Here is a 13,812-nt window from a genome sequence, read left to right on the forward strand (position 1 = left end):
TTCATGAAGAACTGAACATAAATGAGACAAATACGACTATGAAAATAAGAATATTCCAAAGCCTGAAGGAGATAGCCCGTTAAATTCCCAAATGCATTTATGGCCTCCTACTTATCTTCATTTACCTAATATTTAGTCTAAAACTTTAATCCTTTATTTGCGTCTAACAGAACGGCTTCTAGACACGGCTTAAGTTCACAAACATTTAGTTGAACCTATTTGTAGAATTCCCCAATGCAGCTAAGTAACCAGAAGGTCAGTAAAAATGTTTCAGCTGTTCTTCTATGTATTTTATCTTGTTTCATTTCAACAGCCCTCCTGCTCCCTCTCCACTCTTCAGAAATCTTTGTGTTTGTTTTGTAAAAAAGATCATTTTAAGAAAACCCGCAGTAACAAGTCTCCTTGCTTTCAACATCACAAAGAAATAGATCAGATTAGAAACATTTTATTTGTTTAATTGTTTTTTAGTTTTTGTATTCCTGTATTTTTATATGTTTGCCCTGTTCACCGCCCTGAGTCCTTTGGGAGAAGGGCGGTATACAAATAAAATTATTATTATTATTATTATTATTATTATTATTATTATTATTATTATTATTATTATTATTATTATTATTATTATTATTATTATTAATTTGCAAGTGGACTTCAGCAAAGCACCAACCAAAATCAAATTGGAAACATATAACATACATTTAATGTAACTAAGCCTTGCATTAAATAAGCACGTCATCCCCCACCGTAAAACCATGATTTTTTTTGTTGCTGTTGTTAAAATCATTACCACCAGTCTCAATTTTGAGCCTTGGTGGAGCAGTGGGCTAATGCCTCCTTAAGTAACACCAGCTGCCTGCAATTAGTGCAGGTTCGAGTCCCACCAGGCTCAAGGTTGACTCAGCCTTCCATCCTTCCGAGGTAGGTAAAATGAGGACCCAGATTGTTGGGGGGCAATTAAGCTGACTTTGTAATAATGCCGCTTGGGGTGTGTGTGAAAGCCCTAATAAGCAGGCATATACATAGAATGAAGGCTACTGCTAAGCTTGTAAGCCGCCCTGAGTCTTCGGAGAAGGGCGGGATATAAATGGAATTAATAAAATAAAATAAAATAAAATAAAATAAAATAAAATAAAATAAAATAAAATAAAATAAAATAAAATAAAATAAAATAAAAAATTTAAGCATCCAGCATTTAAAACTAATTATTCAGGTTTTTTTCTCCAATATTATACTGCATTATAAATGCAGAAATAGATATTAAAATTTCCAAGATGCCTGAACTACAAGGATAAACAACCGAAACAGCATAGTATGTCTATCTTCACATTCCACTAATGGTATCAGATTCAGCTTGAATCAAAGCTATTCCATTTTTATCATTGTGGGTAAAGTGGTGGAGCAAACACCAATAAGGTTAATTATTTTTGAAAGTAGTAATTTTGCTCCATCTCTATAAAGGGGTGTTGTGTGAATGCTTTGGCTCCAAATTGTCACGCAAAAAATATATCTATCTGATCGCTAGGCACCAAAAACAATTGGATAGCACACAATCCATCAAAATCTGTCCCTAAAATCTTATTGTTAGGGTGAAAAATTTGGCTGCCGGAGCGAGGTCAATAAATAACTCTTGATGGGTACTCATTTTGTCGAGTGTGTTCTCTATGGGACCATGAAAATCTTAAAAGCTACTCTTTGCCAATATTCAACCACCATTTTGCGAGCCAACGTCTGCATTAAAGAAATTGCTAATCTCTGTAATCTGGTTTATAGAGATTACGAGGAAATTGTTATTTGAAACCGTCACATTTAAAACAAAGTGGGTAGGGGGAAAAATGCAATGCACTATAACTAATACAATTGCCTGTTAATTTGATGGGATTGTTAAAAGTATTAATTATCATACCTATCCAAAAGGACAGGTCACTTAGATGGGGATTACAAAGCTCATTTTAAGTTGTAGCTATGGTGTGAATAAAACAACGAAGAGGGTTTGGTCGGAGTCCAAATGCCACATATTATTTAGTGACTGTTCAAAGTTACAATGGCACTGAAAAAAGTGACTTATGACCATTTTTCACACTTAATGACCACTGCAGCATCCCCGTGGTCATGTGATTTACAAACGGGATTCGCTTAACGACCGCCTTACTAACTCTAACAACTGCAGGGATTCACCTAACAGTTGTGACAAGAAAGATCGCAAAATGGGGCAAAAATCACTTAGCCAATGTCTCACTTAGCAACAAAAAATTGGGGGGGCCCTCAACTGCAGCCATTAAATCGAGGACAACCTGTACTGAATGAAAATTTGTGGAGCAAATGCTTATTGAACCCAGTTGTGTTGTGTTATTTATTTGCTGCATTTTTTTTGGTAACCCTGTCTTCTCTCCAAGGCGTTCTGAGTTTTCGCTAACACGTTAACATCAAAGACGGAGAAGCTGCCTACATTAAAACTGGAGTTTGGTGACCAGCTGAATATTGTTTGGTCAATTTTATTTATGGTGGAACAACAATTCTGAGGTTCTGATATTCTCTGCATCAAGGATTATGCAATAAAATGTGTTCAGCTAGACTTTTACTTAAAGCTTAATTTTAAGATAATACTAGTTCTTACTGTAGTTCACTGGGACCAGTTCCGGATTTTGAGGCTTTCTGAGTTTGTAGGATACGTCTCCGATATTAACAGTATCGCCTGAAAGGAAGAAATAATACGGTAGTTAGAACAATTAACCAGTGGAACAACCTGCCTGCAGAAGTGGTGAATGCTCCAACACTGGAAGTTTTTAAGAAGAGACTGGACAGCCATTTGTCTGAAATGGTATAGGGTTTCCTTCCTGAGCAGGGGGTTGGACTAGATGACCTCCCTTCCAACATCATCATCATCATCATCATCATCATCATCATCATCATCATTATAAAACTTTTACTCATAAAACAGGAAACTCAGTCAACTGAACACTCAAATTGACTGGCGCTGATGGTTGACACGGGTTGCTGCCAGCATCCTAGGTATCAACCAGGTATCTCCTTAAAATGTAAGATGTTCCGAGTAGCGCAGTTTTTTGTAGCTTTGCTGGAGTTATTGCAGGAAGCTGCAATTTCTTGATGTATTTTGCAAAGTTTTTGGACATAGTTCCCAGTGCCCCGAGGACAATGGGTATCACTATTACCCGTTTCATCCATAATCGCACACTTTCGATGGCCAGGTTGCGGTATTTTGTAATTTTTTCCAGTTCTTTTTCTTCGACTCTGGCATCTCCTCGTACAGAGATATCAATCAACTGTACGCTTCGGTTCTCTACGACTGCGATATCTGGCGTGTTGTGTTCCAAATGGCGATCTGTCTGTATTCGGAAGTCCCACAAGATCTTCACCCTCTCATTCTCGACAACTTTTTCCACCCTATGTTCCCACGACTTTTCGGACACAGGCAAGTCGCATTTTTTACACAATGCCCAGTGGATTAGTTTAGCAACTCGGTCATGTCTAGCTTTGTAATCAGTTTGCGCGATTTTGCTGCACTCACATGTGAAACAGTTTCAACTTTGTCATTGCAAAGTCGGCCATTTGGATTGTCGGTAGATTTTTGTATCTTCGTTTTCATTATTATTATTATTATCATTGCTTACATATAGGCAGAAACACACACTTTTTCTCTCTGTTGTCCATCTAATATGTCCTACAAGAACAAGTATCTTCTCTGTTTTAAAAGAGACAAAAGTCTTTTAGCACCTTAGCCACACACTGGATAACAGCTACTGCAAAAAAAGGTCGTAAAACGTAGCTAAGCTTATCTAACAACTGTCTTGCTTAGCAATGGAAATTTTGACCTTAATTGTGATCGCAACTTGAGGACTACGTATATTGTCCCCAGTGTAATATTACTCCTTAGATTCTGTCGATTAGCAGAAAAGAAAATGTTTATATTAGCCACTGACAAACAAAACAGACAGTCCTGAAACCAACAATTTTAAACTGGTACTGTCTCTCCCTAAAATGAACAGCTTTCTCTGAGGTCTATTATGAATTCTTCCAAAATATAGTTATATTTCGCCTCTTCTGGCCAATTACTATCAAGGTTCATTACTATTTATTTAAAAGGTACCCCGTCTCATAACTAACTACCTATTTTAGAGATGTAGGAAAATGCTCCTGGAAACAGTAGGAACTAGAGAACAAAAATAAAATGACCATCACTTTTCTGTACAATACAGGTATTCCTTGACTCATTTAGTGACCGTTTAAAGTTACGACGACACTGAAAAGACTCATGACTGTTTCCATACTTACGACTGTTGCAGCATCCCCCATGGTCCCATGATCAAAATTTGGACGCTTCTTGACTCGTATTTACGACGGTTGCAGCGTCCCGGGGTCACGTGATTCCCCTTTTGCGACCATCTGACAAGCAAAGTCAACAGGTAACCAGGTTCATTTAACAACTGAGATACTAACTTAACAAGTGCAGTGATTCCCTTAACAACCGTGGCAAGGAAGATCGTAAAATGGGGCAAGACTCAATGCCTCACTTAGCAACAGAAATGTTGGGCTGAATTGTGGTCGTAAGTCAGGGACCACCTGTACACATACAATAAGATTCCTTTCAGCCAAGATGCATAAAAAATTGAAGCAAAAGAGAGGAATACACAAATCCAATTACAGACGGTGGGTTTTAATTCAACCAACTGTGGACGGTAACTGCAAATATACATTGAAAAGAAGGGAAGTCCACTCTTAAAAAAAACAAAAAAAAATTGTCAGTGTTGTAATTTCAACAGCTATTCAATAAGAAACATGCTAAAAGGTCAAAATATATTGCAAAGCATCTTGCTCCAAAAAAAAAAGCTTGGCAAAAGGCAAATACAGTACGGACAGCTGGGACCACAATAAAAATAAAGAGAGGAAAAACTGTGCCAGGTTTATCCATAATCTTTCCTATCGACGTTGATCTGAGCGCTTGTTCCAGTAAAAATCAATATCAACGTCTCCGTGCATTTTATTTGAGAGGTTAAATTACGCCATTATGTCCAGACTGAAACCTGGGGGAGCGATAAGTTTAAAATAGGTTTAGTTTTCCATTATGGAAAGCGAGCGTTTATTCCACACAATTAGAAACACGGCAATTGGTACTGGAATTTGGGTCGCTAGGCAATGCGGTCATAAAGACGTTACTGGGTTTGTGTTGACATGCACCGACAGTCCTGGTTACCAGGGTTGTGTGGGTCATTAAGCGGGAAGAGGCGGGAAAGACCAGACAAGGCTGGGGAGGTTTGTGGGTGCTTGTGGGAAGACAACAGGGACCGCTGGAAACTGTGATCACCTCAACGCAGCCGTCTGCAACATCGTAAGGGTGAGCCAGGCACTGAGCATTCAAGATTGGGATCACATGACTGTGTAGCTGCAACGGTCACAAAGTCACGGACTGTTAACTTTGAATAAGCGGCCGTAACTTGAGGACTACCTGTATTGGGTCTAATGTCAGGTATCACATGCTGGAGGTTACCTGTAAGCCCCACATGGCTTGGGACCGGGGTACCCGAGTGGTCACCTGTTTTCAAGAGTCTCTTACCTGTTCAACTAGGTCACACAAAATGGACGTGCTGCAGATCCCATCAGCCAAAGAGGGTTAGCTGGCACGGACTAGAGTTCCCCAATCTTTCTGGGTTGGTGGCCCGGAGGGGGGAAAGAGGGGCAGGCAGCTATGCACACAGATGTGCATGTGCATGAGCACCCACTGGTCGCACGAGTGGGGCCAAGAACACCCATGACGCTCACGCGAGGCCCCAAGCACTCATACAAGTGAGGCCTCACGCGCCTGGGATGCTTGCGCAAGTGGGGTGCCAAGCACCTGCAATGCTTACATGGATGGGGCGAGTACTCATGATGCTCACACGAGTGGGGCCCCAAGTGCCTGTGATGCTCACGTAAGGGAGGCCCCGAACGCCTGTGACACTCGCGAGTGGGGCTGTGCACACACACATGCACGCACACCAGCCAGCCATTCACGTGACCCAGTTGTGAACAGGCCACAGATCAGTAATGGGCTGCAGCCTACAGGTTGGGGGGACCCCTGGATTAGACAACATGTCTTTTTTGCAGTGGCCCCTACTCTACGGCCACGCGCATGCCCCCCCCCAAACTTTTGGGCACCAGGGACCAGTTCCGTGGAGAGGTTTTTCCACGGATCGGAGGAAGGGTGGTTTCATGTGCTCCATGAAGGGCCATCATGTGTTTATACAGACCTGTTTCTGACATGCCGTGGCCCGGTACCCATTCACGGACTACTGGATGTTCTATGGAACATCCTCTTGTTGGTGATTAGAATGGGCCCACCCGTGTTAGTCTTTTATAAAAACCTGGCTTATGGCCAAGAACCCCGTTTTCTGGCTATATTGCTAACTGGGCAATTACCTTGCTCTTGTGTAGGTTGAATGGCATGTTTTTTAAAAACATTTTTACTGGTTTTAGGGTTTTTATTACGGTATCTCAAAATGTTCTTTAAATTTTTTCTCGTAACCTATTTTCTGAAGACACTGAACTGCATTTTAAAAAAATATATATATTTTAACGGTTTTTACGGTTTTTATGGTTTTAAAATATTCTTAAAAATTTAATTGTAACCTATTTTCTGAATACGGTGAATGGGGATTTTGTTTTAAAAGTTTACTGGTTTTTATGGTTTTAAAATCCAAATGTATTCATTTATGTCCAGGTAGAGCTCAACTTAGGACAAATGAGCCCCCCAAAATTCTGTGAACTTTGCCCCATTTCACCACCTTTCTTGCCACAGTCGTTAAGTGAATCACTGCAGTTGTTAAACCAGTAACGCGGTTGTTAAGTGAATCCGGCTTCCCCATTGGCTTTGCTTTTCGGAAGGCCGCAAAAGGGGATCGCGTGATCCCGGGACACGGCAACCGACATAAACGTGAGTCAGTTGTCAAGCATCCAAATATAAATCACGTGACCCTGGGGTTGCTGCAACGGCCATCAATGTGAAAAACAAGTCATAAGTCACTTCAAACCATTGTAACTTTGAATAGTCTGTAAATGAATGGTTGTTAAGTCAAGGACTACCTCCGTTTTATTTGTATGCCGTGTGGGAAGGTGAAGTCCAAATATACTGTAGTTTTAGAAAATTCCTCAGGAAAATTTGAGTTCCAATCATGTAGGCAAGATAGCTTAGCCTGTTTTATACTCTGCGGTCCCTGGATTTTCACAGGCAGCTTTTGAGCAATGGAGAAATGACCCAGTGCAGACAGCAAAAGCGTGGAAGAAAATAAACTCATATTATTTTCACCTTTGCCCTCCCCTGTGGACACCCAGGCACTCAGAAAGCTAGGCAGAGAGGCTCTTTGTACAGCGGGGTCATTTTCAGAAAGCACGTGACCGACAATAATTAAAGATTAAAGCAAACACGGATCTAGCAGGAGGAGAAAAAGAAGGCTGTCTGTCAAAGTTGTTGCGACATGTGGGCCTGTCACCACAAACCCACAGTTGGAGAACCACATTTCAGCCCACGCGTGGTGCACACCCAGCCTGGGTTGGGCCGATTGTGTTTCATTGTGGGATAAATTCATTGTGAGTACCAGATGCTTCCCCCCCACAAATGCTAGATTCTTTTTATTAGGAATTGTAGCTTTCCTCCTGTTTCTCCACCAGTCCCGAGAACAGTGGCTGTCTTCATGCAACAAGGCACCCAGAACACTTAATAGACCTACTTCTAGTTTTGGGTCACACAAGGGCCCACATAGTGCTCCACCTACTAAGTTTTTATGCTCCATCTCTCCATACATATCTATTATCAACTGGGGGAAAGGAGTGTCGGTCACCACTGAGAGAGAGAAAAAGTCACAAAAGAAAGTCAAAGAAAATTCAGAAGGAAGGTCACCATTGAGAGAAAGTTACAAAAGAATGTCAGGAAGGAAGAAAGGAAGGAAGGAAGGAAGGAAGGAAGGAAGGAAGGAAGGAAGGAAGGAAGGAAGGAAGGAAGGAAGGAAGGAAAGGTCACCTTTGACACAGATAGTTAAAAGAAAGTCAGAAAGGAAAGAGAGAGAGAGAGAAAGAGGGAGGAAATAAAGGATGGAGATAAAGGAAAGAAAGAAAGAAAGATGGAGAAAAGGAAAGGAAAAGGTTGCCATTGACACACACACACACACACACACACACAGAGAGAGTTGCAAAAGAAAGTGAGAAAGGCACGAAAGAGAAGGAAAGAGACAGAGAGAGAGAGAGAGGAAAGGTAATCATTGAGAGATAAAAAGAAAGAAAGAAAGAAAGAAAGAAAGAAAGGAAGGAAGGAAGGAAGGAAGGAAGGAAGGAAGGAAGGAAGGAAGGAAGGAAGGAAGGAAGGAAAGGGTCACCTTTGACACAGATAGTTACAAAAGAAAGTCAAAGCAAATTCAGAAGGAAGGTCACCATTGAGAGAAAGTTACAAAAGAATGTCAGAAAGGAAGGAAGGAAGGAAAGAAGGAAGGAAGGAAAAGGTCACCTTTGACACAGATAGTTACAAAAGAAAGTCAGAAAGGAAAGAGAGAGAGAGAGAAAGGGAGTAAAGGCAACCATTGAGAGATAAAGCTGCAAAAGAAAGAAAGAAAGAAAGAAAGAAAGAAAGAAAGAAAGAAAGAAAGAAAGAAAGAAAGAGGGAGGGAGGGAGGGAGGAAAGGAAAGGAAAAGGTCACCATTGACACAGAGAGAGAGAGTTGCAAAAGAAAGTCAGAAAGTAAGGAAGGAAGGAGAGAGAGGGAGAGAGACAGGGAGGGAGGAAAAGTAACCATTGAGAGATAAAGTAGGTAGGTAGATAGGTAGGTAGGTAGGTAGGTAGGTAGGTAGGTAGGAAAGGAAAGGAAAGGAAAGGAAAGGAAAGGAAAGGAAAGGAAAGGAAAGGAAAGGAAAGGAAAGGATCACCTTTGACACAGTTACAAAAGAAAAAGAAAGACGGAGGGCCAGAAGTCACCAGCCTGCCCAGCTGACCTCTCCGGGGCCCCCGCATGGCAAAGCAGCCCCTTCCCTCCCCTCCAGGAAGAGCCAGACCCTCGCCCGGCAGGGTCTCCGGGGCGCCCGCCTCCTCCTCCTCCTCCTCCTCCTCTCCCCGGGCAGGAGGAAAGGCCTCCCGGGGGAGCCCGCCTCACCTTGGCCGCCTGTCCCGCCGTGCGAGGCCCGCGCTCCGCCGCCCCGCCGCCCGGCCACCTGCTGCAGGAGGAGGCGAACCCGGCGGGCGGCCGAGGAGCCCGCGCAGTGTCCGCCACCGCCGCTCGCCTTGCCCAGGCACGCCACCCGGGCCTGCATGGTCGGAGGAGGCCCTGGGGGACGCGGTCCGTCGCTGCACCGCCTCCGCCGGGAAACGCCGACGCCGCTTTTCAGGGCCGGGCCGGGCCGGGCGCTGCCGGGGAGGCGCCCAGCCCGGGAGGAGGATCCCGGCTGGGTCTTTCCTCCCCGGGGGGACCGAGGGGGTGGCCGGGTTGGGGTGGGGTTCTCCGCTGCCCCCTTGGACCCAGCCGGGAGTGGGGCAGAGGGGGAAGGGAGGGAGGGTCCCCATTGAAAGAGAGAGAAAGGGGAGAGCAAGAAATAAGAGAGGGAATCACGAGAGAAAGAAATAAGTCATGAAAGAGAGAGAGAGAGAGAGAGAGGCGGAAGGGTCCCTTCCATTGAAATAGAGCAGGGGTCTTCAAACTTGGCCCTTTTATGAGTTGTGGACTTCAACTCCCAGAATTCCTCAGCCACATGCCTGGCTGAGGAATTCTGGGAGTTGAAGTCCACAACTCATTAAAGGGCCAAGTTTGAAGACCCCTGAAATAGAGAGATGAGAGAGAGAGAAAGAAATAGAACATCAAGAAAGACGGGGGAGAAAATAGTCACAAAAGAGGGAGAGGGAAGGAAGGAGATGGGAATAAAAGGAAGAGAGGAAGGAAGGAAGAAATAGAATGTCACAAAAGAGGGAGAGGGTCAGAAGAAAAAGAAAGGAAGGAAAAGGAAGGAAGGAAGAAATAGTCAAAAGGGAAGGGAGGAGGGGTCGCCGCCGAAATAGAGAGATAGTTGAGAGAGAGAGATAAATAGAGAGAAAATCATGAAAAACGGGGAGGAAGTAGTCACAAAAGAGGGAGAGAAACAGAAGGAAAGGAAAGAATGAGGGAATGGAAGGGAGGAAGGAGGGAGAGAAAGAAAAGGAAGGAAGACATAGAAAGTCACAAAAGACAGAGACGAAGGAAGGAAAAGAAGAAATAGAAAGTCACAAAAGAGAAACGAAAGAAAAAGAAAAGAGAGGAAGAAATAGTAACAAAAGAGAAAGAAGGGAGGGTCACTATTGAAATAGAAAGTTGGGAGGGAGAGAGAAAGAAGAAGAAGAAAAGAGAAAGAATGTCAGAAAGGAAAGAAAGAAAAGAAAAAAAATTCATTCTTTGGTTGCCTTCCCTGCAAGGTGGCCAAATTTTAGCAATGCACCAAGGAGCAGCACGCTGCCCAGAGGGAGAATCTATCTTGAAGAGCTCGGGAAAGGATGTGTGTGTGTGGGGGGGGGCAAAGGCACTCTAGAAAGAGAAGAGCAACAAAGATGATTAGGGGGCTGGAGGATGAAACGTACAAAAAAAAACGGTTGCAGGAATTAGGGATGTCTAGTTTAATGAAGGGACGCGGTGGCTCAGTGGGTTAAGACGCTGAGCTTGTCGATCAGAAGGTCGGCAGTTTGGCGGGTCAAATCCCAAGTGCCGCGTAACAGAGTGAGCGCCTGTTACTAGTCCCAGCTTCTGCCAACCTAGCAGTTCGAAAGCACGTAAAAAATGCAAGTAGAAAAATAGGGGCCACTACAGTGGGAAGGTAACAGCGTTCCGTGCGCCTTTGGCGTCTAGTCATGCCGGCCACCTAATGAGAAGGAAGGACTCACTGGAGAAGAGCCTAATGCTGGGAAAGATTGAGGGCAAGAGAAGAAGGGGACGACAGAGAATGAGGTGGCTGGATGGAGTCACTGAAGCAGTAGGCGTGAGCTTAAATGGACTCCAGAAGATGGTAGAGGACAGGAAAGCCTGGAGGAACATTGTCCATAGGGTCGCGATGGATTGGACACGACTTCGTAACTAACAACAACAACAACATGCCGGCCACATGACCATGGAGACGTCCTGAGACAAGCACTGGCTCTTCGGCTTTGAAACGGAGATGAGCACCGGCCCCTAGAGTCGGAAACGACTAGCACGCATCTGCGGGGGAACCTTTACCTTTACCTTTACCTAGTTTAATGAAGAGAAGGACTAGGGAGTGACATGAAAGCAGGATTTCAGTATTTGAGGGGCCACAAAGAAGGGGGGGTGTCAACCTGTTCTCCAAAGCACCTGGAGGCAGGACTATTTGTAGAACAATCATGGGAAGAGAATATCCTGAAATAGAACTAACAAAACAAATAGGTTAATCTCCCAACAGAGTAAATAAAAAATGGTTAAGAAAAGAGGATATGAAAGCTGCTTGGGAGACAGTGGAAAAAAAGTGGGTACGATTACACTAATGAGAAATATGAAAAAGTAGGCTTGGTACAATAGAAGGTGTGAGATTCCGTGGGTGAGAAAAAAAATCGTAAGTGAATAATTATAGGGGGAAAAATGAGAGCGAGAGAAACTGAGTCATGTGCATATTGAACAAGTGACAACAAGTGGTTTGAAGAGAGCAAGGAGCGGTTCAGATTAAAAATGGCAGAGAAAATGCAGTGTGATTTTGACGGACGGTTTTAAAAACTGGTTTGGAAGTGGATGAAGAGAGCTGGACAAGGCCTCCAGCAGAGTGAAGGGAACTGAAAATAAAAATGATGAAAATGATTTTGAACAAGACAGAAGCGAGGCAATGCCGGAGGACGTAGTTCAGAGATATTTTTGTGAGATCGACAGTGATGTGCTGATGAATAGAACTGAAAGAAATGCCATTAAATCTTTCGTGTCCAAGAAAAAACAAAATCGTCAAAAAGTCATAAGGAGTGTGAGAATGTAGTAAAGTAACAACAACAACAACAATAATAATAATAGAGTTGGGAGGGGCCTTGGAGGTCATCAAGTCCAACCCCCTGCTCAGGCAGGAAACCCTACACCAGGGGTGTCAAACTCACATTTCATTTGTATTGCCCTGTACACTGCCCTGAGTCCTTCGGGAGAAGGGCGGTATAGAAATTAAATTATTATTATTATTATTATTATTATTATTATTATTATTATTATTATTATTATTATTATTATTATTATTATTAAGGGCCGCATCAGCATTGCGGTTGCCCTCAGGGGGCTGGGTAGGTGTGGCCTGGGTGGGTGTGGCCTACTGGGTGGGCGTGGCTAGAGTGCGTATGGCCTACTGGGTGGGCGTGGCCAGCTCTACATCGTTGGCATCAAGGGTGCCTATGGGGGCCTGGGCAGGAGTGGGACAGATCTGAGGGTCTCTGGCAGAAGGAGGGTCTCTGGGCCAGGGCCAAGGCAGTGGGGGCCATTCCCTCTCTGTTTCCAGGATGGCTTCGCGGGCCGCATGAAACCACTTCGCGGGCCGGATCCGGCCCCCGGGCCTTGTGTTTGACATGTCTGTCCTACACCATTTCAGACAAATGGCTGTCTAGTCTCTTCTTAAAGTTGTCCTTGACTTACAACTATTCATTTAGCGACCGTTAACACTGAGACTGGAAAAAGTGACTTATGGACATTTTTCACACTTATGACCATTGCAACCTCCCCATGGTCACATGATCAACATGGCAACCGGCATGTATTTATGACAGTTGCAGTGTCTCTCGGGATCACGTGATCCCCTTTTTGCGATCTTCCAACCGGCAAAGTCAACAGGGAAGCCAGATTCGCTGAACGACCTTGTGACCAACTTCACAACTGCCGTGATTCGCTTAGCAACGGTGGCAAGGAAGCTCGTAAAAGTGGAGCAAAACTCACTTAACCACCTTGTCGCTTAGCAATGGGCAATTCGGGCTCAATTGTGGCCGTAAGAAGAGGACTCCCTGTACAGCTGGAGCAATGTGAAAATGGAGATGTAAAGTCTTCAGGAATGACTGTGCAACTTGTTTAAGGTGTGTAAGGCCCACACCTGTATTTGTCCCTTGGCAGAATGCCGTTATTATTCCCTTCTATAATAGTAAAGGTAATAAAACTGAATGCCACCGAAGGAGTATCTGTTTCTTAATTGTGCCTGGGAAAGCGGTTGACAGAATTCTAATTGAACAGGTACAAGAAGTGACAAGGTGCATTTCATTACCCAGGACGGAGAAAGAGTGAGGCAATTGATCTTCCAGATCTGTATGTTCTTGTAAACTTCTAGCTTAGATGCAAGCTACGCACACAATAACGCGGAGAATTATTCACATTATTTTGGGGCTGCTGCAGGAATTAATTCAGACTTTAATAAGCGCCCAGCAGAGTCGGAAAACCTAAGAACGGAGTACACAACTGCATATTTATCTGCTAAAAAAACTTAAACTAGCTGTGTTTTCACGATGGGATTAGCTTGGCACAGATGGGAGTCTTTCACCTACCGTCATTCATTTAGTGACCGTTCAAAGTTACAACAGCACTGAAAAAAGTGACAGGACCGTTTTCCATACTTACGACCGTTGCAGTATCCCCATGGTCACATCGATCAAAATTCAGACGCTTGGCAACTGGTTTATATTTATGATGGTTGCCGTATCCCGGGGTCACCTGGTCCCCTCTTGCGGCCTTCCGAAAAGCCGGATTCATTTAACAACCGTGTTACTAACTTAACAACTGCAGTGAGTCACTTCGCTGTGGCAAGAAAAGTCATAAGATGGGGGCAAACTCACTTAACAAATGTCTCACATAGCCACATCAA

General features: G+C 43.8%; 1 protein-coding gene across 2 annotated transcripts in view; it reads right to left on the reverse strand.

The window, feature by feature from the left end:
* Nucleotides 1-9,354, reverse strand: part of VWA8 (von Willebrand factor A domain containing 8) — a 114,054-nt gene extending 104,700 nt beyond the window's left edge. For both annotated transcript variants that reach the window (XM_081327993.1, XM_081327992.1), the window contains exons 1-2: nt 9,126-9,354; nt 2,612-2,689 (exon numbers count right to left, since the gene is read on the reverse strand). In XM_081327993.1, the coding sequence (XP_081184119.1) occupies nt 2,612-2,689; nt 9,126-9,282 (235 nt within the window). In that variant the 5' untranslated portion in view covers nt 9,283-9,354. The remainder of the gene's footprint in view (nt 1-2,611; nt 2,690-9,125) is intronic.
* Between the last annotated feature and the right edge of the window lie 4,458 nt (nt 9,355-13,812).

This window comes from Vipera berus (assembly GCF_964194415.1).
Source record: "Vipera berus genome assembly, chromosome: 4".
In the NCBI taxonomy this organism is placed as follows: Eukaryota; Metazoa; Chordata; class Lepidosauria; order Squamata; family Viperidae; genus Vipera; species Vipera berus.